Source organism: Falco punctatus (assembly GCF_963210335.1).
Source record: "Falco punctatus genome assembly, chromosome: 1".
Lineage (NCBI taxonomy): Eukaryota > Metazoa > Chordata > Aves > Falconiformes > Falconidae > Falco > Falco punctatus.
The window spans coordinates 46613958-46640240 of record NC_137580.1 but is presented as its reverse complement, the minus strand read 5'-3'; the positions used below and the strand labels follow the sequence as shown (position 1 = coordinate 46640240).

The 26283-nt window shown below is 39.8% G+C and overlaps 1 protein-coding gene across 2 annotated transcripts in view; it reads left to right on the top strand.

Annotated features, from left to right (window-relative positions):
• The window catches only part of LETM1 (leucine zipper and EF-hand containing transmembrane protein 1), a 31328-nt gene extending 13456 nt beyond the window's left edge, over positions 1–17872 (top strand). The window contains exons 5-14 of one of the 2 annotated variants that reach the window (XM_080410550.1): positions 308–445; positions 3335–3538; positions 4025–4144; positions 4746–4877; positions 5479–5658; positions 6281–6436; positions 9264–9398; positions 9973–10163; positions 12155–12293; positions 13741–17872. In XM_080410550.1, the coding sequence (XP_080266676.1) occupies positions 308–445; positions 3335–3538; positions 4025–4144; positions 4746–4877; positions 5479–5658; positions 6281–6436; positions 9264–9398; positions 9973–10163; positions 12155–12293; positions 13741–13890 (1545 nt within the window). In that variant the 3' untranslated portion in view covers positions 13891–17872. Of the gene's footprint in view, positions 1–307; positions 446–3334; positions 3539–4024; positions 4145–4745; positions 4878–5478; positions 5659–6280; positions 6437–9263; positions 9399–9972; positions 10164–12136; positions 12294–13740 lie in introns of both variants that reach the window. The other variant, XM_080410549.1, reaches the window with a different exon arrangement.
• Positions 17873–26283: the final 8411 nt, after the last annotated feature.

Here is a 26283-nt window from a genome sequence, read left to right as displayed (position 1 = left end):
ACCAGTTTTAGTTTCTATTTTTTTGTTACTAGTTCAGAGGGTGCACGTTAGTTTTAGCAGGCAAAACCACTCGTGCTGCACTTAACTCTGTTGGCATTGCATCTCATGCTTCATGGAGCTTTGAGCTGATCAATGTATTTTTCAGTGTGATTTGGGAATCTTTGATAAGAGTGAATGTCCTCTTGTGGTGGGTGTGTGTGTTACAGAAGTTCAGGAGCACTCCACATAACTTGTCTGAAGGCAGAAGTGGTATTCCGTGTGCATATTTTTGGAAAGAACTTTTAAAACCAAGTATGTTTTTTAACAGGAGGAAAGATTGAAGAAAGAATTGAGAGTAAAGCTTGAATTGGCTAAATTCCTTCAAGACACCATTGAGGAGATGGCCTTAAAAAACAAAGCAGCCAAAGGAAATGTTACAAAAGATTTTTCAACATTCTTTCAAAAGGTAAACATTTTTTAAAATGTATTTTCTTTTCCTACAAAAAAAAAATAGCTTGGTGTTTTCTTTGCTTTATGATAATCATTAGATACCTGTATTCTGTTGGATTTGAAAAAGCAGGGTGTAATAGTTTTTTTGGTATATATTTCTTTTTTACAAGTAACACTTCAGTGTGCTGAAGTTTTACTGTTCTTAACTCTGGTATTCTAGCTGGTAATTTTTTCTCTGATTCTAGAGATTTCTGCTCATTTGATGCATGTTCTCTTATTTCATTAATAAGTTAATTCTAACATAAAAAAAAAGCACGCTCAGAGATTACCCATGTAGTTTTTGACCACATTTTTTGAACATTGGGTAAAAAGTGGGAGAAAGGATTTCTTTCAGAACTCATTAAAACTTAGCGGGGGCAGGGAAGTCAATTTTTTTTGTCAAATTTCATTCTGCTTATAAAAACAATTTTTACATATAGAGTTGCTATACTGCTGAAATCCTTTTGGATAATGACTGGAATGTGGTGTAATCTGGAGTTTTGCTAGAATGAGTGTGCTGTGTTTGGTACAAAGTTTTTCATTCGCAAGCAGTTGCTGACACAGATTAGATGTCAGTTATCTGCTTCCTATGTTGACTGCCTTTAGGTTTGACTGTTTCTTTTCACCACCCTGCAGGTAAGGGTAAGGTATTCCCTGGAGACATTAAAAGTATCTTCTTAGGATAGAATGTATCTTGGTTCACACTTCTGATTTCTCTTAATTGTGGGACCGTTGAATAAGAGATTGAGCCAACAACCATCACCAGGTGCTTTGTTGAAAGTAAGAGTGTAGTCCCCATCTTTAGGGAGGGTGTATTTGCACAGAAAAAGCATATAAGCCTGGGGATTTCAGACCTGAACTTTACCAGTCCTGTCAGCTAGCTTGAGCTTTTCCTGATTGTTAGTGCTGAAGGTTAAGTTTTAAAGGGTGGGGTAATAAGATGATATTGATAGTGCTGCGTAGGTTACCTCAGATAATGATATTTGCCAGTTGGTATCTGCTTGCAAAGTCCATGTTCCTTGAAGCTTCTATGCAATCATCTGTTTCTGTTTGTCATCTGCAGAAAATTTGAAATGGTTAGTTACAGCAGTTAGTAGCTGAAGCACTGACACTGCAGACTCTGGGAGCATGCCACTGCCATGCTTCATGTTTGGAACATGTCGTTTTCTTCTGAAAGGACTGCTACTGAGAATTTACATTTGGCGGTTAATTTCTGTGGAAATAAATGACCTATTACTCCACATCTGCTGGAGGAAGTCCCAAGTTCCTCTGACGACTAAAAAGAAGTTTCAAGCCCTACATTTCTTTTGTGTGGGTGTGCTTTTTACAGCTATGTATTTCTCATTTATGCCATGGAGACAAACTTTATGGATCTCATTTCATTGTACTAGGTAATAAATGTCAGAGCAAGAAGCTTAATGTTTCCCATCTTTTTGCTGTTCTTTTATACTGCTCTGCAGTGATGTATTTGATGCTGCAAGACCCATTGATTACAGGCTTAACATGTTTGCTGCAGAATTCCAGAATTTATCTGTGTTGCTTTGTAGCAGTGATGTGCTAGAGAGCTTCAGTTTGTACACTCAAGAAACACACACTTGGCTCTGCCAAAATTTAGCTTTAAACAAGGAAGAAGATACTTTCGGTATTTTTCAAGTTCCATTTTTTGCTCCTGTAGCGAAGGAGCTGGTGAAGTGTAACAAGGCCTTTGACGTGCCTTTCTCTGGGTTGGTTTCTCTGTTACACAGATACCCTGGAGGTTAATGGACTCAAGACCATCTTGTCTTTCAAATTTTTATCTTTTCCTATACTCAGTAGCTGCTCACTAAAAGATTTGAGTTGACAAGTAAAACAGGTAGACATAATAAATCAGGCTGTATAGGTAATGTTAGATTTTCAGGCTGTGCTTGATGTTACTTAGCTTATGTTTTCTTTACAGAGCATAAAGGTAGAAGGGCTGGGAAGAGTGGGTTGTTTTTTACTTCTCTCTACTTACTGTTTAGACTGGAGGTGTCAAGTGACTGGGAGTACTTCATTGTTAAGTTCTGTAGATTTTGGATTTAGTAATATCACTAATAAGCACTTTTTCTACTTCTTTTGAACTGTTATTTCTGCTTCCAGTACTTGGATTCAATTAACGTGTTGCCAGATGGCACTGCACTGAACTTTTAAAGCTTTGCATTTGTACAAGCAGTTATGTAGAACCTTACATCAAGGATACAGAGTCCTTTCCCAAATAGTGGTTTATACTTCAAAATAGCTTCAGGTACAAGTGCCTTTCCATTGAGGTCCCACAAAACAGCTAGGAACTGGAAGCCAAATGGTGGTGTAACAAACATGGTTGTGGAGAGAATGTAGGTAGGTAAGTGTCCAAATCTGTGTTTCATAGGGACACCAACGGTGCAAAACTTTTGCCATTTGATGTATTTTCACTTTTATCTTCACAGGGTGGTGCTTTTAGTGTGCTCTCACGTTTATACTAAAGTATGGTACCAGAAAGAATACTTGTCAGTATACTTCTGTAGCAAGTATTTATTTGCTCAGATAGACTTTTTTTTTTTTTAGGTATCTCATGGCAGTATCAACTCAGACCTGCTCATTAGTATACAGATGCATCTAATATTTTTTTAGTTTTATCTCGAATATATTATGAAATGTTGTTGGAAACTATCAACACCATCAATTCTTTTGCCTTTTATAATAAGTTGTTGGGGTTTTTTAATCTTCTTTCATGTCTTCCTTGTGTCCTATTTTGTATCCCAGAATCGATGCAATGTACTTGACAAATGAAGAGAATATTTTTGTTCAAAATAATGCCCAACCATAAGAATTGCTTTGATGAAGTTTGTGTGTGTTTTTTTTCTTACAGATCAGGGAAACGGGTGAAAGACCCAGTAATGAGGAGATCTTAAGGTTCTCTAAACTGTTTGAAGATGAATTGACTCTGGACAATCTAACTAGGCCTCAGCTGGTGGCACTTTGTAAATTGTTGGAACTTCAGTCAATTGGGACAAACAACTTTCTCCGCTTCCAGCTGACTATGAGATTGAGGAGCATAAAAGCAGATGACAAAGTGAGTCATTCTAAATAGGCACTGGTTAAAAATTTTGGCATGTAAGAGTATTGAGTGTGTGTGGATATATATGTTTTTCTGGGCGTTTTCCTTTTTTGTCTTGTCTTATTTTTGAGCTAACTTCAAACAAAAAGGCTTGAAGAGCTTAAAATCGGAAGTGTCCTTATTTGTAAAGGAAAAAACTGACCTTTTTTTAATCAGCCGTTAACTGCAGTGGAAGCGATTATGTCGCAAAGAAAAGCATTTCTACGAAACTGTAATTTGCAAGGGAGCTGACAGAAATATTAACTTAGAGAGATTGATAGTACCATAATGGAGCTGTTAAGACGACAGTAGTGTTCAGTTTAAAAGGCGGAGGCTATTTTGTGTTATCACAGCAGCCTCTAGTGGCCGTTGTAAAAAAACACCAGCCTGTGGGTGTGCATTGATGGTGGTTCTGCGGTTTTGAGCTGTTAGATGTTAAAGTTTATTTTACACTTTGGGCAGCTGATTGCTGAAGAAGGAGTTGATACCCTGACTGTTAAAGAACTGCAGGCAGCTTGTCGTGCCAGAGGTATGAGAGCTCTTGGTGTGACAGAGGAGCGTCTCAAGGAACAGCTTAAACAGGTATGTTTTAGTAAGGCTGAATACACAGACGTAACTTCGGTTGTTAGCTCTGATTTTTGTTATGATTCTGAGAAGTGATTTTGCTTCTGTTCTCATTAAAGGCTTAGCTAAAACAGTCTTCCTCCTTAGTAAGTCTTTGTCATGTGTACTGTATAAGTATATAGTAGCCATGGGTTTCTGGCTTTTGACTGGGCCATGATGTGATTGTGCAGGTAGATAAAAGAATGTTTGCAATGCTGGCACTTTGTCTTGTTAATTAATTGTATTACTCTGTAAAGAACTTTTCACCAAGTAGACCAGTTCTTTGTCTTTTGATATTTTCCAGTTTAGAGGAAGATGCATGTGAAACAAAACACTTTCAAATATTCATTCAATACTGCTTGAAATACTTCAAAAAAAATGCTTCTTCATGTATTTCAATGTAATTGCTGTAATTTTTAGCTGCTTATAGCCTGTAGTTCCTCTGCTAGAATATTGACTGATGAATTGTGGTAAAAAAAATTAGTATTTACTTTTTTATGTATGCTTGACTTGATCTGTAAAAAAGGGAAGGAAAAAAACCTCAAAAGTTGAAGATTTGTTTTATTTATTGCATTTATAGTGGTTAGATCTGCACCTGAACCAGGAAATCCCTACTTCGTTGCTTATTTTATCCAGAGCCATGTATCTTCCAGATACCCTTTCTCCAGCTGATCAGCTTAAAACAACACTTCAGACACTACCAGAGAGTGTTGTAAGTATTGATGTACATGGTCTATAACCAGCTTGCAATATCACTATCGAAAATTCATTCAGAGAAGTAAATACTGTTCTTGACTCGTTTCTTTTCCTTGAAAAGCTAAACCATCGATAGGCTTGAGTGACCTTCAAGAACAGGAGTAATTGACTTATATGTGGAGGGGTCTGAGAATAAAGCAAATAAAAGGCAATATTTCATTGCATGACAGTAGGCAGTAACAGCACAAGAAGATTTAGAATACACTTATATAAAAAACAGTCTACGCTCTGCACAATATAAGGACGTTAATACGTGAAAATGTTAATGTTGTATAGAGAGAGAAATGATCAGTGTAGATCACTGGTAGTCTTGAGAGAAAGGGAATCAAGAAAGTGTATGATTTCAGGGTGGAAAGTTCTCATTTTCAAAGAGTGAGTAATTTTTTTTTTTCTGAGAATTCAAAAATAGGGTAACTTCTGGGGGTTTTAACTATATCCATTAGAATACCTATACTACCTATCTCAGTAAAGATATATAAACTCCTTATATTATGTAGATGTACATATATATACACACACACATATAGACTTTAATAGACTACTTACATTGTTTTTAGGCCAAAGAGGCTCAAGTCAAAGTGGCAGAAGTTGAAGGTGAGAAAGTAGATAACAAAGCACGGCTGGAAGCAACACTTCAGGAAGAGGAAGCAATCAGGAAAGAAAATGAAGAAAAAGAGATGGAAAGGTTGTCTGAAGCTGCCGAGAAAGCCAAAGAAACTCTTCAAGCTACAGCCATGGTAAGTTCTACTCTCAACTACAGAGAAGTAAATGTCGGTGATGTAAAAACTAGCATGTTATGAGTTACTGCCTCTGCTCTGGGTCTTACCCGCACGAAACTGGACTTTTAAGTTCACTTATGGAAGATACGGGAGAATAATAAAACCAACTGCAACACAGAAGGGTTTGCTGTGAAATAGAAGAGGTTGTCTGTCTTGCATATCTCTGACTTCTGTTTCCTCTTAGAGTAGTAAGAGAAGCCTTTTATTCTTCTGGCAGAGGTGGTGGTTTTGTTTGGGTTTTTTATCACCTCCACCCTATACTTTCAATGTTTTTATCTTTGGCTCTGTTTGTCATTAACCTGATGATGTTGTATAAGACTTCACTATAAAGGCTCCTGGCCTGCTTTACTGGTGAATTAAGCCGCAGGAGCTCACAGGCAAAGTTCATTAGTTGCAAATGGATATTTTAATGTGAAACCACTTGATATTTTGCAGTTTTTTAACATCATCTTTTCATAAAATTGTCTGTGACTACTTTGGCCGCTATTTCTATTTTGGGAAGTAATTCTTGACTGGTACTGCTAATACACATAATGTTACCTTTGTTTTAATTAAAACTTCATGGGTCTTTCAAATTTAGAAAGAGGTGGAGTCAACAGTAGATCTTGAAGCAGCTGCTCTGCAAGCTAAAACAAGTCAGATGGCTATGGATGCTGAGCAAGAACTGGCAAGGGCAGATATGGCAATGCATTCGGAGACACTGAAAGATACAGCACCAGTATTGGAGGGTATTAAGGTAATCTGCATAACTGTGTGTTTTTATACTTTTTAATGTAAAGATTCAAGACATCCATATAACAGCCATGATAAGTTGCCTGGCTGTCCTTCATTTTTAACCCTCTCACCACATTCTGTCAGTTAAAACCAGCTAATTAGTGGATTGCAAATGCTTAACCACCAATGGAGAAATCAAAGTCAGCACAAAAATGGTTCTGTGTCATTGAAGTTATACCTGTTTTGGGGGGCATTTACACTGGCTGTAGATACAATGGATCTGCACATGTTTAATCTGTGGATAGTTAACACATGAGGAGGGAGAGGGCAAGAGCAGGTAAAGATGAGTGTTACCTTCTTTTTGAAGGGTGTAGCTAAGACCAAATGATTTAAGTAAGGAACTAGGTTTGGACTAGATTTTACTAATTTGTATTGACTTCCTCTTCTAAACTGATGCGGGCAGTGTACATATGCTATAAAAACTTTTTAGTGTACTCTTTCACTATTTCTTTAGTATGATGTTGAACATAATTTATACCACCATTCAAATAATAGGTGAATTTCTAGGATTAGCATGCTTTGTTCTGATCAGGGCATGCTTTGTTACAGTCATTGTGGTGGTTTTGTTCAGTTGTTACCTGCCTGGCCTGGAGCTCCCCAGATTCTCCTCCTTGCCCTTACTGTAGATAGAGGTGACATCTGCTTTCTTTGAGCCCTTGGGAATCTTCCTGATGACCACGTACTTTGAAAGATAATGGAGAGTGGCCTCAATGACTTGAAACCACTCCCTCAGCATGTGTGGTTGTATCCCATTAAGTCTCATGGACTTGTGTATGTTCAGTTTGTTAAATTTTCTGTAACCTGATCATCCTCCACTGATGGTAGATCTTCCTTGCTCCAGACTTCCCTATTGGTCTCAAAGACCTGGGATTCCTGATGGCCAGTCTTATCAGTAAAGACTGAGGAAGGCATTGACTGCCTCTGCCTTTTCCATGTCCTTTTACACCAGGTTCCTTGTCCCATTCAGCAGCAGGCCCGCATTTTCTCTTGTCTTCCTCTTGCTCCCAATGTGTTTGTAGAAGCACTTCTTGTTGCCCTTCCTATCTTTCACCAGATTTAACTCCAGGTGGGCTTTGGCTTTCTTGAACCCATCCATGCATGCTGGGACAGTGTCTCTGTATTCCTCCAGGGTCACCTGTCCCTGCTTCTACCTCTTAAATGCTTCCTCTTCATGTTTCAGTTGTACCTTTTGAGTTTTATTTGTGGCTGAGCACTTTATTTTTGTCCATGAGGTTTGATGTTGGGATTTTTCTCAGTCCCAGTGTTACTTCGCAGAATAACAACATTGATTTAAAATGGATGTTTTAAGTAGAAAAACATTTTCAGTTTTCCTGGGCAGCATCATTATCTACCTGCTATTATTATAACATTGTTCACTTTAGAATGCTGCCAAGGCAGCTTTAGTGGTAATAACAAACCGGAACTAGTTCACATTGAAATCATGCATTGTTGTGTGATGCGTTAGCTGACTTGGCGGACTGTGTAGCTGGGTGCATGGTAGTGCAGCCATGAGGAATGCTGTGGGAGGGAGGCAGGCAAAGCTGGCATGATGTTTGGAAACACAAGGGTATGTGATGTCACAGCTAGCTTACATGCCACATCTAGCGTGCTTGCTAAGCCACCAATGCCATGGGAATGTATGACACTGGGCCACAAGTAGGACTTCAACAACCCTAACTGATAAGAGAAAACAAGAAGTAATGTTAGTGTGGCATTTATTAACAGAGGTTACAGTGTGGCCTGTCCCCTAAAGATGCTTCCAAAGACTTTAAACATCGTGGAATACAATCTTGCTTCTTAAAGGAAAAATGTTAAGACTGCCAACTTCTTAAAGGTGACTGATTTTGAGTCAGAGGGATTTGTTTTCAAACTGAGTTGCTTGCTTTCCCCCCCCCTAAGGTGAACTACAGATACTGTATTAAAATCAGGAGTGAGGCTGATGACTAGATATTAGTACACTGAAACCCTTTCTGAGTTGATGAAGGGACTGGATATCTAGTGTGTGAACTGTTCTGTAGTTCTTTCTTAAAAGTGTATCATCCTTCTGCTCTGTGTTTCTGGTATCCTTGTTTGCACATGTCTTTCTGTATTCTGCTTATGTGGCTGTTCAGAGTGTAGCCATTAAAAAAAAAAAGCCGGTGTCTGGGTAAGATTAACACGCTAACTAGCTAGTATTATGGGATTTTTTGCATTTTTAATGAATCATCTTGAAGTCTTGTTTTTTAAATATTCAGTTGAGGGTTAGGTTTTTATTTTCAGCTTTTCGAGAGACAGGTGTACTTCCCAAACTATGAATATTCATCCTCACTGTCACAGATGATGTTGGAGATAACTTTGCTCCAGGTCAACTTCCTGAATTTTGCTCTGCAAATTTTTTTGTGTAATTTATCTTTCCTATACATAGTGGATTGTTTCTCAGTTGTTTGGCTTTTTCACCCAGCAAAGAAGGAAGTAAAACATTCTTAAATGAGACAATTAGATACAGGCTTTCAAATAGCCAAAACCCATATGGTTTTTCAAATTCATATTAAAATTTCAAATGAATCACCTTAGCTGAACTTACTACTGGCGCACTTAAAAAATATGTACCATAGCAAACTAATTGCATTTAAGATCTTTGCATTGGTCTCAAAATGAGGTATCTGCATTAGCCTCAAAATGGCAACAACACTATTGCCTCCAAACATGGAAGGAGATTCTTGAGTCTGTCTTGTCTGGTAAAAGGCACAAAATCTTTGCGGGAAATTACAAATGTGTTTTTGACTAATTTGTGTTATTTTCTGTTACAGGGTGAGGAAATCACAAAGGAGGAGATTGACATGCTGAGTGATGCTTGCACCAAGCTGCAGGAACAGAAAAAGTCACTAACAAAGGAAAAGGAAGAGCTTGAGGAACTGAAGGGTGATATCCAGGAGTACAATGAGGTGAAGAATAGGGCATGGATGTTCTTTTTTTATTTCTGTTCATGTTTAATTTTAACATAAATGATCCACAAATTGAAATATTATCTTACTTGGATGCCTGTTAGCCTGTAGTTGGTTGCTGGGTGGATGAATTTTGTATGGGTAATGCAGAGCCTCATTTACATAATATGTTTAAAGCCCAGTTAAAAATCACTGGAGTAGTTCTCACCAGATGAGAATCCTGTTCCTGCTTTTATTCCCAGGGTGACTAGACTCACAGGTGGTGTCTAACTGTTGCATGCTGCGGTTCTTTCTTAACAAGCGTAGATGTCAGTATTACAGTTACTTCAAGTGAAGTAAAATGAATCTTATTCAGTCCTATGAACGATGTGGAAGACAACGTTTAAGGGATGCCTGAAAAAGTCAACAGTGTTAGAATTTATTGTTCTAATTCCAGTTTTCCTTTATATGTCTACACATTTACATTTCATTTGTAAATGGCTCCTGTCTTGAAATGTGAGTTGAAGCCAGTAGTGTCTGTTGTGGAGAATTCATACCAATAAAAGCTTTTCTCTCTCTTGACCATTTCTTTTAGGATTTGCAAGAGATAAAAGAGCTCTCTAAAACTGGCCAGGAAGAGGCAGTGGAAGAGTCAAAGGCAAGCAAGCGATTGACCAAGAGGGTGAACAGAATGATTGGTCAGATTGACAAAATTATTAATGAATTGGAGACAAGTCAAAAGACAGTGGATGTAAAGCTGGATGGTGCTGATAGTTCTTCTGCTGGGTAAGTGACTTCAGAGCACTGAATGTGTCTCCGCTCATCTTCAGCCTTGCTTGTCTGATGTGTGATTAGAAAAGAATTATCAAATAAGTTGTTTTAGAATGTTAATTAAATTTAAAAATTAACAGAATTGTGCAGTAGAATTTTCTCTCTAAGGTATGTTAAATGTGGTTGAAATGAGAAGGAAAAAAGCAGGTAAAGTTCCCCATATGCTAGTCCTGAGGGGGTTTTGGAATTCAAATCATCGATTAGTATCTTACCATCTTGTTCATGCCTTTAGCAGTAATGGTGATGAATGTGAAATCATGCCTTTAGTCATGCTCCTCACACAGTAGGTTTGCCCTGTGTCATTGATTGAAAAGGTGCACACCAGTATGGTAAGCATATTGGTGTTTGTTGTTCTTCAGTAGTGAAGATGCCAGTGAGCAAAGAAATTGCAATGAAGTCTATTCTGTCTCTAGAGAGAAATGAGGGAACAAGTATAAGGGAAGTAAGGAGGTAATTTTACACGGTCCCTTTCTGAAAATTTGTTTCATTTCAACTTTTTAACAGCCTTGCAGATTTTCAAAGAAAGATCTTTTTTGGTAGTTTCATTTCAAAAGTAATTAATCAACACTTCTCCAGGTCTTAATGTTACTGGAGAGTCTTTCAGGCAACCATATGTTGAGCGGTCATATGTTGCATATTACAGGCACTGAAATACCTAAAAAGTGACTGTAATTCTCAGTTTGTGATTATGAATGTTCTATTAATCTGTTTCATGCCTGCGCCATTTTTTGTGATTCATTAAGGGAGCTTCCCAGCTCCCATAGAGCACAACTTGAATAGAAATAAGGATTCTGCTTTTGTTGCTTCTGAACTTTATTTTTTCCAGTCCTCAGGGCAAGTGGTCATGTGTTTCAAATTTTGTGTAATAAGATTAAGGGAACTGTATGAATGGTGCTGTAGAGAAGCTGTTCATCAAAACCATCAGAATTTGTAAATTAAAAATATGATACAGAATCTGCTTGTACTTAATGTAATTATAGGCTGTGTAATGGGTGGTTTTGTGGATAATCTTGTAGGTGATTGTGGATGACTGAAAATTATTAGTTTAAATATTGCTTAATTGTTGAAGGCTTGCTTTTTAATCTTTACGTTGGTGCAGTCATTACCAAGCTGCCAGGAGTCAGTAGAAATGACACAAGTCCAGGACACTTAGTGGCAGCTTGAGAAATGCTCTTTGACTAAAAGTCAGTTTGTTCCCAGAGGTTAGGGCCAGATACAAAGCTGGGACTATACTGTTAAAGACTTTCTGTTTAGTATTTATTGGGTTCGCTGTCTGCTGCATTTCAGCTTGACCTGTGCTGGAAGAATGTTCTTCAAACTAACAAAACTACATAGCAGAGGCTTTAGGCTGCAGAAGACAGACAGCTTTAGCTTCATGAGACAGCAGAAACATCTGAAACCTGCTAGTCATGATGTCAAGTTTAGTGCTTTCTTCTACAAAGTCCCTTCCTTGCTATGAAACAAACAAAGCCTGTTTTAATGAAACAGCTAAATTGCTAAAGTGATTAGTTCTCAGCTTTTGTTTTCCTGTGATTTTTCATTAGTTTTGTGTAGGCCAGCAATAAATCTGAAAAGATGACAGGTGCATGGCACTGCATCTTTGGTAAATGGGGCAAGACAGTGAAAAGGGCATTAAATATACAGTCTGGGAAGCACAGCAACTGCAAACTTTATTTCAAATGCTACTGGACACCGGTATTTGTGCAATAAAGCATGTGGAAACCGAAAGTGTGAGATTTGATGGTAAGGTAAAGATTTACTTGAAATCTTCTTGCTGATCAGTAACTCATTTTTGCTTTTTTTTTGCATTCTGTTCAGGATTATAAATACATAGTTAATGTCTTTACAAATGACCTGTAGTGTAGTGACTTTCAGTACTGCTTTCTGTCAACTCTTACTCCTTTGGAGTAACTGCTTGCTGTGTACAGATTGCGCTTCCTCTTCAGGGAGAATCTCATCAGTATTGCTGAGCTAATTAATGCGATGAAACAAATTCAGAAGATTCCAGAGGAGAAGCTAACCAGGATTGCAGAGGCCCTAGATGAAAACAAGGATGGCAAAATTGATATAGATAATGTTGTTAAGGTAAGTCTGTGGACTACTTAAAGGAAATAAGGCTAGCCATCCTTTGAACATTGTACCTGTTTTGACTTAAATTCATATTGCTGTCTTTTGCAAGAGTCTTTACTTGATGCCAGTGATGATTTTGGTAATTTATTAATATTAACATCTTCAGAATTTATATGGCTATTTTTGGGGGGTGGAAGGGTAAAGGTGGTGGAAATACAATCTTTATCCTGAGTCTGCTACCCGCATTATCTTTAAAGCTGTAGGTTTTCTTGTATGCCTATGTCAGCTTCTGTAAAATACGGTGATTTTTTTACATATATAATACGTAACACAATAAAGTGCTACGTATGAATGGGAGAGAGGATGGGAAGGAGGTTTGGAAGAACTACTTTAGGAATACCACCATTAGCCAAAGTCTCGGCATAATGCATATAGATATACTTTATGTCAACACAAGATAATAGCTTCTTTTGCCTGCTTGCACGCCTTAGAAAATACAGGTCTCGATGAAGTATCTGTGCTTGAAAGACACCAGACCATCAGTTGTCCTTTAGATCCGTTGTAAATGACATCTGTTCTTTGCCTGATTTGTCCTGCTCTCATTTTGCAGAAGATTCTCAGGTTTTCCCTGCATTTCTCCTTCATTTTCTTATTTCTTTTTTACTTGGTAAATTTAGATGTCCTAAAACTTAATTCCTTGCGAGTAATTTTCCTACTCAATACAGAAATAGTACTTGAACTATGGTCAGCTAGAAAGTACAGTATGAGCCTTTTGAATTTTTTTTTCTCTCTACTGAAGTTGTCCCAGTGGTGGTGATCTTCCCTGTTGCTGTAAACAGCTGTTGTATATTTAGAAACGCAGGTAAAATGTACTTCTGAATTCTGCATATAATGCAGAATAAGTCTAGGTACTTGAGGAGCTATGCCAAGAATACATTTGTGCAAAAAGTTATATAAAGAACTTTGGAATCACCTACTACATTATTTTTTCATTTTGCTTTCTGAAAGGCTTACCCCTCCTATACCTTTAAGGTTTTGTAAATTTGTGTCCTTTTAGTACAGGAGGTCTCTCTTATAAAATTAAGCCTATAAAATAAATACTGTCTTAAATACTATTTCAGCAGGTGCTGAATCTGAGCTTTCTGTTGGAACAGATACAATGAACAGCTCTGTTTTACTAATGCTTTAAAATGAGTGTCTTTGAGTGCCGAGGTCAAAAGTTCTAGATAATTTGCTTTAAGTTTTAGCGCTTTCTTTTATATATATATATATACTCTGGATATGTTTGAGACACTGGTGGTTTGAATTTGTGTTTAATGTAAGAAAAAAAAATATGCTGTTTTTCTTGAACATTCAGAGGACTAATTACTTTTTTCTTTGTCCTAACAAAATGTATGATATGAAAATTCCTCAGTCATGTAAAAACTAAATGCTTGCTCAATTTCATTTTATGTTCATGTAGGTAGTAGAATTGATTGACAAAGAAGATATTGATATTGGCACCAGTCAGGTTGCTGAGATTATGGCATTGCTTCAAAAAGAAGAAAAACTGGAAGAGAAAGAGAAAGCAAAGGAAAAGCATGATAAAGAAGCTGCAGAGGCAAAGAATTAAGCTTCAGAATCTGAAGCTAATCCCGGTTGTAACCAAAACCTTGTATATCTTTGTGTCTAATGGCTATGTATTACTTGAGCTTTGTGATTATGGGAAGTGTTTTGAGCTGATTCTAGTAATAAATTGTAGATATGTTTTCTGATACATGGAATGAAATTTCCGTTCATCAAAGAAGTGATTTAGTGTCATTCCATAGAGATGAAAACAATATATGCTTCTTTAGCAGTACTCCTGCCCACAAAATCATGGATTTGCACTTGTTGTGGTACAGTGATCCATTAAACTTGCAAGTTTGCTGTATAAATTAAGTATATCTATCATGGAAAAATGTTCCTCATTTATTGTCTTGCATCATTACGTGGGGCCCAATCTTGCTCTGCTTCTACCTTTCAGCTTTTTCAGAATTTATGCTTTCCCCAAGATCACGGACGCTTAACAGTTACTCTAGCACTGCCAAATCCACTACTAAACCATGTCTCTTAAGTGCCACATCTACGCTTAGGGCCATGGTTTAGTGGTGAACTTGGCAGTGCTGGGTTAATGAGTGGACTCGATGATCTTAAAGGTCTTTTCCAACTTAAGCGATTTTATGATTCCTTCACAATATTACATATTTTCTAACCTGTTAGTGAAGATTCTGTGGCTTCAGTAGTAGTTCTTCAGATTGAGTTTTATTTAAGCTAAATATCACCAAGCTGTTGCCTCACTGACAGAGAATGTGGCATTCTAATCACTTTTATGAATTGATGATGACTATTCTTTTCAGTTGAAGGGAAAATCAGATTTGTTTTTCCCTAGAATGGAAACTTCCCATGAAGTTTGTTTCTTTCTTATGGGTGCCTTGAATTTCTTAAGACTAGGGAGTAGAAGATGTTGCTTCTACTCAAAATTCCATGAATTACTAAAGCATTGGAATCACAGGAGCCTTTTTAAAATAGTTTCAAAACACAAACTATCACACAGTAAAGTGAGTTAAAGTGTTTGTCTAAATAACAAAATGAAAGTAATCATAAGGGGAAAATGTCAGTTGTGATCTTTATGCATATATAATATTTTTAAATGCAGTTATCTTCACATGTCTATTTTCATCTGGTAGTTACTGACACTGTAACTAGTTCTCTTACCTCTCAATTTTCATCTCAGGTATAAAATCACTAATGAGGTATAGTCACAGTACATAAATACTTTCATCTCATGGCCTTGCTTACTGTGCAGTCAGCAAGTCACGTCTGGTATTGCCAGTGCTTTGATTACATCATGGGCTTTCTAATTAATTACTTACAGTTACTGTCTTTAACTGTGTGATTAGATACTGACAGTAGGTCAAGGTTTACTCATTAAAGTCTGTCCTTAGTAGTAACTTTTTAAGTTTAAAAACTAAAATACCAACTCTGGGATGTTCCGTAATTCATGGTAGCCTAAATTTTCCACTCTTTCTTAAAATTTGTTATGAAAAACACATGGTGTGACCAGAACCATCAAGGTTGTGGGTTGTTTTTTTTTATTTGGCACCCAGTATTATGAAATACACGAATGTTCTTGGTTTTGCGTACGTTATAGAGAGCGCATATTACAGTGGTGCTGTACACAGTGACAGAGGTGGGCAGTTAGTACTTAAAGCTTTTAGTTGTAGTTGCATATTTTTGTATAAAATGTTGATTCCCAAGCGTTTTTCAGCATAATTCCATGTTCAGTATTTATCTAGATTGGCTAACTTATTTGTAAAAACTTATTTGAAGTTAGTGGAACAAAAAAAGTTTTGACAGTCTCATGGCTTGCATGATGGACCATTGTATTTAGTTCCAAAGCAAGATGTACAGTACAGTTAATTCTAGAAAAAGGGTCAGTGTTCAGTTCAAATACTGAGTTCGTATTTTGTACAGTTTGCAAAGAAAGCTGCTTACAATAAGTAAGATCCTCCTGAGAACTACTGTAACTGTATCTGAAGTCTAAAATTGCTGTGACAAAGCTGAAATTTCAAATCAGTATGATTTTTGTGGTTGATGTATCCCTAAGCAAGGGAGCTGTTGTCTTCCTTGTAAATCGAGATTAACTTGGAGATTTCAGCACGAAAGTCAGTTTGTAGATTTTGAAGATAGGATTTCGCTAGGTGCTTTTTTTTTAGGCCAGAACTTATCTTAGAGGAAAGCGCAAGAGTAAAACTTATTTTCACAAAAATACAATATAAAAACTAGTTTTACATTGTATAATCTACTGTTAGAATTAATGGGCTTTGAAGTATGCTGATTTTGCAGTTGCATATCTTCAATTTGAAAACAATGTGTAACAGTCTTACTTGACATTCCTAAAACATGATAAAGAGACTCTGTCTGTTACCTTTCATGGAATATCAAAAAACCTAAGAATTGTATGCACTTGAATGCATGCAAGTTTAAAATGAGGAAGTCGCAGAAAAAGCTGTTTTCAAAGGTTTATTGATTAAAGTTTTACAGAGCTTTAACTGTCCTTACAATAAATTATCTGAGTGTAGTATTTGGGAGTTTAAGACACTTTGCTGCTGTTCTTTTTCTGTGTTTACTGTTCACTTAAATTTTCTGTGGATTAAATAAGAAGGGAGCCAGAGATAGATGATTTTTTTAAAAAATTATTTTATGAAGAATATCCTGATTAAAATAATTGCGATACATTTATTTAACATTTTTACCTTTTGGACTTGTTTGAAATTTGGCATTTTATGAAATTTTAACAGGTTACATAAAATACATTTAAATGTATATCACAAATGTCAGTTTTCCCCTGTTCCCTAAAGCGTTTAAAGGATATATGCATCAACCATAGTGAAGCATTTTTGTGGGAAATATCTTCCTTCTGATGTTGAAAGTAGGCAAACAGCTGGACTTGAACACCACTGTTTTGCAAGGTTAAAAAGGTTAGGAAGCTGTCAGTAATTCACATTTACCCAGTTTTGAACCTTCCCAAGCAGCTCTGGCCTGGTGATACAGGCAACTCCAGCAAATCGGTGGCTTGAGGACTAGCTTCAGAAAACGTGCTTTGTTGTCTTTAGTGTTGACCAAAAAAACAGAAGCTGCAGTACTTTCAGAGAAAGGATGACTTCTGAATGTACAGTAACTGGTCAGAACTTATTCCTGAATGAATATTTAGTCAGGAGATGTAAATATTTGTTTAAATAATTAAAGGATGTGCGAGATTTCGGTGACCTTGTGACTTACACAGGCAAAGCCTCTAAGCTCAGAGTTAGGTAATAGGTAAGACTGTTGTTGGGGTTGTTTCACATTCAAGATCACATTTTGATAATAAACTCTTCAAGTGGAAAAAATGTAAAACACATAGAAGGCTTTTTAAAAAATCAATTTAGCAACAGGTAAGAGAAGTAAAGTAGGATGTCATTTCTGTTTCCCCTTCAAAATAAACAGGTTATAGGACCTATTTTATTGAAAAGCTTGTTTTTGTTTCATATTGGCTCAAAAGATGGTTTTTACTGAGATATTCATCATTATGTGCTGTGAGAGTAAATCTGCCTGCAAGTTAAGTACCAGAAATCTAATTTTATGGGTGGTTTGTCAGCAGGAGAATGTTTGCAGGTAGAGAATATTCTCTTGGCAGGATAGTAACCTTACACTTACATAGGCTTTGTCTGGGGGGAAAAATGTTACATCTTTTATACAACCCTAGAATACTTCTTGTAACTTTATATCTACATACCTTGCTAATAACTTAAACTTTAGCTATTCAGTGTGTATTTAAATACTTTTAAATTGTTTATATCAAATTATTGGGTATATTTAATTAATAAAAATAATCCCATATTCTGTTCTTTGTATGTATCCCAAGTTTTGCTTTTCAGTTAAGGAATTTCAGCCCTGTGTTACAAATTTAAGTTGAAAATCTTTTGTCTGTGCTCTGAGCATACTGGTCCTGTGTTTGCCATAATGCCGTATAAAATTAAGTTAATTGGAGCTTGTGTCCTTCGTTGTAATAAATGTATCATTTTGAAACCTAATCTCTCAATTATTTTTCTGTTGCTTTTGATTATTTGGTGTTACTTTATTGCTGTTCAGATGAGATGCAATTCATAGAGCTGGACACTGATGAACTGAGTATTATAACAAATGTTTGGGGTAGAAGAGGGCCAGTGAAGGAGCAAATCTTTAAACCAGGGCAGGCAGTGGTGGGTTGTGTGGGACTTGGGGAGCTAGTAATTCTTGCAGAAATTTTCTTGACTAATGCGGGACTGCTTGCCTGGTGCAGTGAATTGTGCTAAACCATTATTTTTAAGTATTATATTTTAGGTATTAAAGTGGGGAGCAGTGTACCTTTTACTGTAAGGAACTAACGGAAAGGTTAAGATCCATTCCAAATAGAATTAAGTCTCCTTGGGAAGGATCCGGTTTAGGTCTTTTGCTCAAGTTAGGAGAGAAAACACATCTGAAATGGTTCCAGAGATTTATGCCATGCAGTGCCACTCGCCCCTGATTTTGCAAAATTACAGGTATTCCTCTGTAATCGTAGTATTCTTCACGGAGTTCATCTCTGTGTACAGTAGCCTTTTTAATTCTTGGGCATATCTAACAATATGCTTTTTCAATCAAAAGCTGTTAAGGATTTATTGTTACCTCTCTTCCTGAAGCCTTGGCAGCCGGGGTGGGAAGGCAGAGAGAGCCTGAGCCAGCAAAGTGTCCCATGCATGTCTGGACCCTTGGAAATAACTTGGCTATCTCCGACATAACCTGTATTGCTGCTGTTTCAGAAGCTTCAGTGCTCGCCTGGGCCCAGCTGTGGTTGGCAGGCACAGAAATGCGTAGCAAGGAGGGTCCAGATGCAAAAGGTGGGGGAGGTCCTGTTGTATGGGCCTGTGTTAACAAAAGTGGTCTCCTGGCTGCTTTCAAACAGGATTTGTGAATGTGCAAACATTGGATCTACTTTCTCACATCAAAAGTATTTCAACAGGTGGCTTAAAACAACCTCCTGCCTTGAGATGCTTTTTAAATAATAGGTAAGTTAGGTTGAGTTGCAGATTTTTCCTTCTTTTGCTTAAAGCCAAATATCAAATAAATGACTTAAAAAGCAGCAGAACGTGTGCCTTTCAAGCTCTTGCTTTAAATTTTTCCTTTAATGGACTTGGTGAGGGTGAATCAGACTGTTGTACTGTGCCGCAGCATGGTAAAACAGACTAGCAGAAACTGTGGGTTTGAGTCTGTAAATTAAATGTGGACAACTGGCAGGTGCACTTGTTCGTGGTTGTCTGTCCCCTGAATGCCCAGGAAAGAGACTGACTTCTGGATCCAGTGTTGTCTTTGCCGAGACAAAGATATTATATCAAAGAAATCATACTCTCCTCTTAACACATAACAACTATGTCTAGTTATTCTTGAAATCTAAAGGAAAAAAAGGAGGGGGTGTGTGGGGGGGGTTGGATTCTCTTGCCTTGATGCAAGGGGGAAACAAAACGTTGGTACCCAGGACTTAAGCAGAGTGCCTGGCTGCTCTGGCTGGTGCGTAGGTGGTAGGCACAAGCCAAATTCAAGTCCCAGAAAAGCTGAGGCTGGAAGGGACCTCCAGAGGCTGTGTAGTCCAGCCCCCTGCTCGGAGCTGGTTTGGTGTCCCATTGGGGTTTGAGTATCTCCAAGGGTAGAGACTCCGCCGCCTCTCCACATCCTCTCTGGATGGACCTCTCCACGACCTGTGCCAGCGTTTGATCTCTCTCAGGAATAAGCGGGTTTTTTTTCTTGCATTTCCCTTGTGACAGATGACAATAATCTATTATTATAGATGTGAATTTGTACATTGTCTGCAAATATACACAGAGGGAACGGTAACTGGCTTCACTAATTAGAAATAATGCATAATGGAGATACTGCTGTAACTTCACTGGATAGAATCTTTTATATCAGGCTGGTAATGCAGGTGTGCAGAAAGCTGCTTGGAAAAACCTCTGACTTCATGAAATCATAGTCTTAAAATTATTCATATAGAATGGGTTCTGTTGCAGATTATTTTGGTGAAATGTAATTTAAAGGGTGCATATGTACAAATAGGGGTGGGGAGAGATGGATAGTCTTGTGGTTGTTTCATTGACCTGAGGCTTGAGTAATCTGTGTTGCGTTAATGGCTGTTCTTTCAACAATACGTTGCTTGGCTCTTGTGCCACTGTAACACAAATACTCCTTGACAAGGGCAGATGACAGGTTCGCCCCAGCAGAGTCTCTCTGTGCAGTATTTTGTAGTGATAAGGCTTTTAAACACTGAATGCAGACAGTGATAGACCATACCAAAACGTTTCTCTAACTAAGGAATTTTACTTTTCTCACTGCTTATACATTGAAAAGTGTTTCTGGTATTTTCTTGAATTATTTCTCGGCTGATGTGAGCAGGAGGATGTTTGCAGTGTGTTTCTAATTCCCCGTACTCTGTGCTCACTTCCATTTTTGTGTATTATTGGATATAAATCTTTCTCAGTAGTTAAATATCCTTCACAGGTCAAAATTCTTTGGGGGCTCATTAGCATGTAAAATTTTACCTTTGCCAAACCTTCTGTGGTTTTCAAACATCAGTTTCTCTCATCTAACTGGCGTAAAGGATTTCTGCTGTGCAAGGGATGGATCTAATTCAGATTTGCCTCTTTCCGTCTAGTATTTCTCTATGTATATTGGCAGAGCAGACCCCTTCATGAATGGCCTGATTTATGTCTCAGTGAATGCTGCAGCCAGCAGTTCAAGATGTCAGGTCTCCTATGCATGTTGGGAGCGGCTGTGGATCCTCCCTCCCCCTCCTTTTGTCCTAGCTCCAGCCTGAGAGCCATCCAAGTTCCTGCCTAGTATTTTCTAACCGCATTTTCAGGTCCCTGGTTAGGCACGATCTTCAGGCTCCATCCTAAGGAGAGCTTCTGCAGGGAGCTGAAAGGCAACCGGGAGACGAGCAACGAAAGAAATAACTACGAAGAAGTCTGAAGAGTCTTTCTAAATTAAGATGGGAATTAACAACCTGTTATGCAGAAAACCTAGGGATCTTGGCAGCCTACTCCAGACTTGCAAGATTCTTCCCCCAGTTTTTAGCAGGCGATACATCCCAAAGCAGTAAGCAAATCGGCAGGTTTTTCTTCTCCATCCTTCCTATCCCCTGACCTTTCCCTTTTCTCTCTCCCATGCTTAATATGCAGGACTAAGTAGGAAAGATTTATGGAGTCCTTGTTGCGTTTTGGTTTCTCAGTACCTTGCTTTGCACTGGTGGGAGTAGAATTCAAATAGAGTGACCGTTAATCTTTCCAGTGAATCTCTCCTCACTAGATGGTTTTCAGTGCTTGGTGTGTAAACTCAGCCATTAGTAGCCTTCATCAAGCTCCCCTCTCACATTCCTCTGTTGTAATTACACCAGTTCTACCATGGTCCCTGCACAGGCTCTGCATGCAATGCTTGTAAAAGCAGAATGCTTTCTTCCTTCCCTTTGAACCCCGTGTGCTCTTATCACAGGGAACTGTATATGCTCTTCCATAAGCCCCATTTCAAAAGAAAATGAGTTCTTGGGATGAATCTTCAAATCCAGGAGTGACAGCGAGAGGAAGGCATGCACATCCCTGTTTTCCGATCTACCTTCTGCAACCAGTTACCCATTTAAACTCTGTGATTAAACTAACACTGTGGTCCCTTAGTGACTCAGTATGATTTAATTTGAGGTGTATCTAAACCATTTGGGTCATCTTTTTTTCCCAGAAAATCCTTTGTACCCACTCTGAAAAGGGGATCCTTTGCAGTATCTACCTTTTCGACTTGCAAATCCAGGAATTGACCGATGCCAGCCCAAAACAGCTCTTGAAATAAATGACGGCAGACAAGCATTAACAGAACATCTTCATTTGTACCTCCTAATACCTTTGTGCTCAAGAGAAATCTGGTGTGGAAAACAGCTCAACTAGCCTGGCCCATAAAGGGTCTGTAGCATTGAATGGAAATAAAATGGAATGGAAGATCTGACAGTGTTAGCGTTGTGGTTGTGCTTTTTTTCCCTGTAATTTTCCCTTGAGTGAGCAGGATACTATAATATTTATTTTAATTTTGTGAATATGAACATACCCTCCATCAAAAGAAATCTGGTATCACCAGATCTGATACTCTTACTGAAGTCCTTGGCAAAATTTGGGCACTTCAAGGAAGTGGAGTAAAGACTTGGAAAGTCTTTAAAACTTTTTTTTTTTTTTATTAAGCGGTCACCCAGAGGCTGATGAAGCAGGTACATGTCGCCTGTGTTGTGCAGAAGGACTAGCCGGGGAGCGAATTTACCCACCCGAGCACCGGGACCAGCATCGCCCCAGGGTTCCCACCCCGGGAACGACATCCACGCTGCAAAACGAGACCCTCCCCCCGAAATAAATCCCCCACCTGCACCCCCTCGACCTAACGTCGCAGCCGCGGCTCCAACCCGGGCGGGTCCCGGCCCTGGCTGCGCGGCGAGCGGTGGCATCACTAGATGGCGCGCCCCGACCGCAGCGCCGCCCGGCCCCGGCCCCGGCCCCAGTTACGGGCCCGGCCCCGGCCCCAGCCCCAGCCCCAGTTACGGCCCCGGCTCCAGCCCCAGCCCCAGTTATGGCCCCGACTCTAGTCCCATTCCCGGCTCCAGCCCCAGTCCCTGTCTCTGTCCCAGTCCCGGCCTGGGCTCCAGCCTCTGCCCCAGCCCCTGTCCCAGTCCCAGTCCTGGCTCCCGGCGCCGGCCAGGCTCCAGCTCCAGTCCTGGATCCAGGCCCCAGTCCCAGCCACAGCCCCTGTCCCAGTCCCAGCCTGGGCTCCAGCCCCAGCCCCTGTCCCAGTCCCAGTTCCAGCCTCAGCCCCTGTCCCAGTCCCAGCCTGGGCTCCAGCCTCAGCTCCAGTCCCAGTCCCAGCCCCAGTCCCTGTCCCGGCCCGGGTTCCAGCCCCCTGCGGCGGAGCACCCCAGGAGGGGTGCAAAGCACATCACTTCCCTTACTTGATCCCATTCCTGCTTTTCCCCAGCTTGCCTTTGCATTCAGTTTCTTGCCCTGCGCTCGTGGGCTCTGTTTCCCGGCTTCTTGTGTCTCAGATCTCTCTGGGCTGCCACCGAGGATGCTGTTAAGGCAAGGTGACCTGTGGCTGTTTCTGCCCCCGGCGCTTGGTCCCCCCATTCTCCCTCTGCCCATGTTTCATCTCCACCCTCTTTGTCCACAGGATAACCTTTGTCTGCAAACCAGAATGAGCATTTGTTACCTGATCAAATGACCTCGTATAATCAACCACTGGACTTGTCAGAATTAATGCCTCTTTAAAATACAGTGTAGTTTCTAGGAAGTTCTCCAGCCTCAGTTTAAAATCTGACAGTGCAAGAGGGTCTACCACAAGCCTCGGTGAGTTCCTGTACTCGCTTATTGCCATCGCTCTGTGGTTTGTGGGGCTTGTCCTGCGGAGGAAGGGAGAGGGGAAGGAGCCTTTAAAATTAGAAAAATAAATCAACTCCCCACCCTTGGAAAATCAAGTAACAAAAAGGTAATCTGTCTCCAGTGAATTTCTTTAATGCCAGTTTTTATTCATTTGACTTCAGCTGGCTCGGTGGAAAAGCCCCCGCCAGTGTTTTCTTTGTGGGGCTGCTTATGGGCTGCAATAACTTGGGTAACTCTGGAGCTGCTCAGCTCCTCCAAAAATTTTCCAACTCTGTTGTTAGTGACCTGTGTCCTTCCTGAGCCCGAGCCCTTCCCTCTGGGCTGGTGAGGGGTAGCGTTTGCTTATTAACTCCTCAGTATTGACACTGCCATTGAGGCATTCAAACGTGCCTTGTGAGGTCTTGCCTGCCTTGGCTGCAGAGCATTCACTTTGACTCCACATCTAGAGGTGACACCTGAACAACGCTGACCGTACGGTCCTTTTGTGATGGGTTAAATCACTAATCTGGGTTTGCATCTTCCCACAGAGCCCAGCACTTCCACGTTGCTACAAAAGCAGCGGTGCTGGTGTGCTTTCCTATGCAAAGGCAGATTCAGCTCTTGTCCCAAGGGCTTAACAAATGTGTTACTCAGCGCTATAAACACTTAGTTAACAAAACCTGAAAGTCCATTCTTACTTCTTTGGTATGAGGCATTTTTAGGATCAAATGCTACGTCACTTTAGAGTGGGTTATGCACATGTGATTCAGTGGTTTGGATGTGATGCTTCAAATGACTCAGGCATGTTTTAAAAAAATGTGCCTTGGTGAAAAAGTATGAATCAGAGAATTGGAATAATTCAGACTGGAAAGGACCCCTGGGGTCAGCCAACCTTCTGCTCAGAGCAGGGCCAAACTTAGATCGGGTTGCTCTCAGCCTTGTCCGGTCACATTTTGCTTGTCTCTAGGGATGGAGATCACACACGTTCCTGGGCCCTGTGTCTAACGACCTTCATGGTGATAATTTTTTCCTATAATCTGGTGGGTATGTTCTATGTCACAGCTAGTATCTGCTGCCTCTTGCCCTATTGCTGTGCAACCTGAGGAAGAGTTTGGCTTTGTCTTCTCTGCACCTTCTCATCACATCAGGGAGTGGCAGATCACAATAAGGTCCCCTTGAAGCTTGTCCTTCTCCAGGCTCAGTGGGCCCAGCTGGCTCAGCCTCTCTCCATGTGCTATGTGCTCCAGCCCCTGGCCATCCCGTTGGCCTTTGCTAGAGCCACTCCAGTATGTCCATGTCTGTCTTGGGCTGCAGTGCCCACAACAGGACACAGCACTCCAGATGTGTCTTGCCAGCGATGAACGGAAGGAAAGGACCATCTCCCTCGCTTGCAGGCAATGCCCTTCCTACTGCAGCTGTCAGCTGTTGGCCTTCCTTGCTGCAAGGGCTCATTGCTAGCTCAGGGACAGCTTCTCTGCCAGGACGTTTTCTGCAGAGATGTTCTCCAACTGGTCAGTGACCATCCTGTACTGGTGGATGGAGTTATTCCTCCTGAGTTTGCATTTGCCTTTTTACCACTTCATGATGTTCCCATCCCATCAGCTGGTTTCTCCAGCCTTTGCATGCAGACCTCCCTCCCCTCCAGCCTAAGGACCGCTATGATCACAACGCAGAACACACTGCTGAACAAGAAGGGTTGAAATGGAAACAAGGAGGTCACACATTTAATGCACGATGTGGAATAGTTGAGTCTCACTTGCCAAATCCAAGAGGTTATTCAGGGTAAAACTGGTTTAATGACAGGCATGGAATTGATGACAATTTACACAATTATTATTAAGTGAGCAAACTACCATGTGGTGTTACAGAAGGTCTGAAAAAAAATATTAATAGGCTGTTGGTTCAAATGTGAAAGTGCTAAACTCATCAACTATGATGTGCTCTGAAAACAGAGACTTGAGCCTCTGCATTAAAAAAAAAAAATAATGCTTCCCTTAGGAAGACTTAACCAGGTCTAAACAGAAAGCTTTCTGGCTGATGTCCAACTACTTTTTTTTTTTTTTAAGTCCTGTAATTAACTTTCTTTTCATTACTTTCTGGTGGGAAGTTCTCTTTTTTCTTTTCCCCGTTTCATTTAAGCAGTGGTGTGTGTTCAGTTGCTACAATGACGAGAATAATGGCATTCCTATCACTGTGAAACGTTATAAGTTGAAAAGTTTACATGTTTTTTTGTACGCACCAATCTTACAAGTTATAAATGACCCGTTCATTATTTACGCTACATGGGGTAAAACTTTAAACAAAAGGTTGTTCTTCAATTCACCTTTGAATTGCATGTTTTCTGTCCTGCGTGCTTTCTAGATATGAACTACAGCAGTACACATTTTTTTTTTACTTATTTAACAGAGCTGGTAGCTGCCGTTTAGAAGCTGCTGTGCAACAGCACTGGAACTTGCCAGACCTTTGTCCAAAGTGGATGGGTTACAGGGGTTTTGTTCAACCTATAGATACCTATGCTGTTTGCCCCAGGTCTCCCTGCCCTACTGCAGTGATTGAAATGCTGCCCCGGTAGTTCAGAGCTACTGTTTGCTAAAAAGTGCTTCACAGCCATAGGGACTGTTGAGTTGTTTATTTCCCAACAGCATCTAAGGGTTATAAAAAAACAGATTAAAACCCTGAAACATCCGTTTCTAAGTCCAGGCAGAGCCTGAATCCAAGAGAAGATTCCTTCGGGATCAGCATCACAAGGCAATCAAGCGACTGCAGATCACAGTGAGAGCAGTGCGTTAAAAAGCGTTTTCAGACCATAATGAAACAGAATATAAAATATAATGATATCAACAAAAAATACAGTCGTATCTTTCATACTGAGTTCCACACTCTCTGGCTCCCACCCCAGGAAGACTTGGTTTACGCGATGACTTTGCCTATAGCTGCTTTCTAGCTACCAAGCCTTTATATCATGCTGTAGCCTTGCCCACATAGAAACCTCCTGAGCATCTAGTGTGAGCAGAAAAGTAGTTAGCTGGAAGTTAACTATTGAAATCACCCCC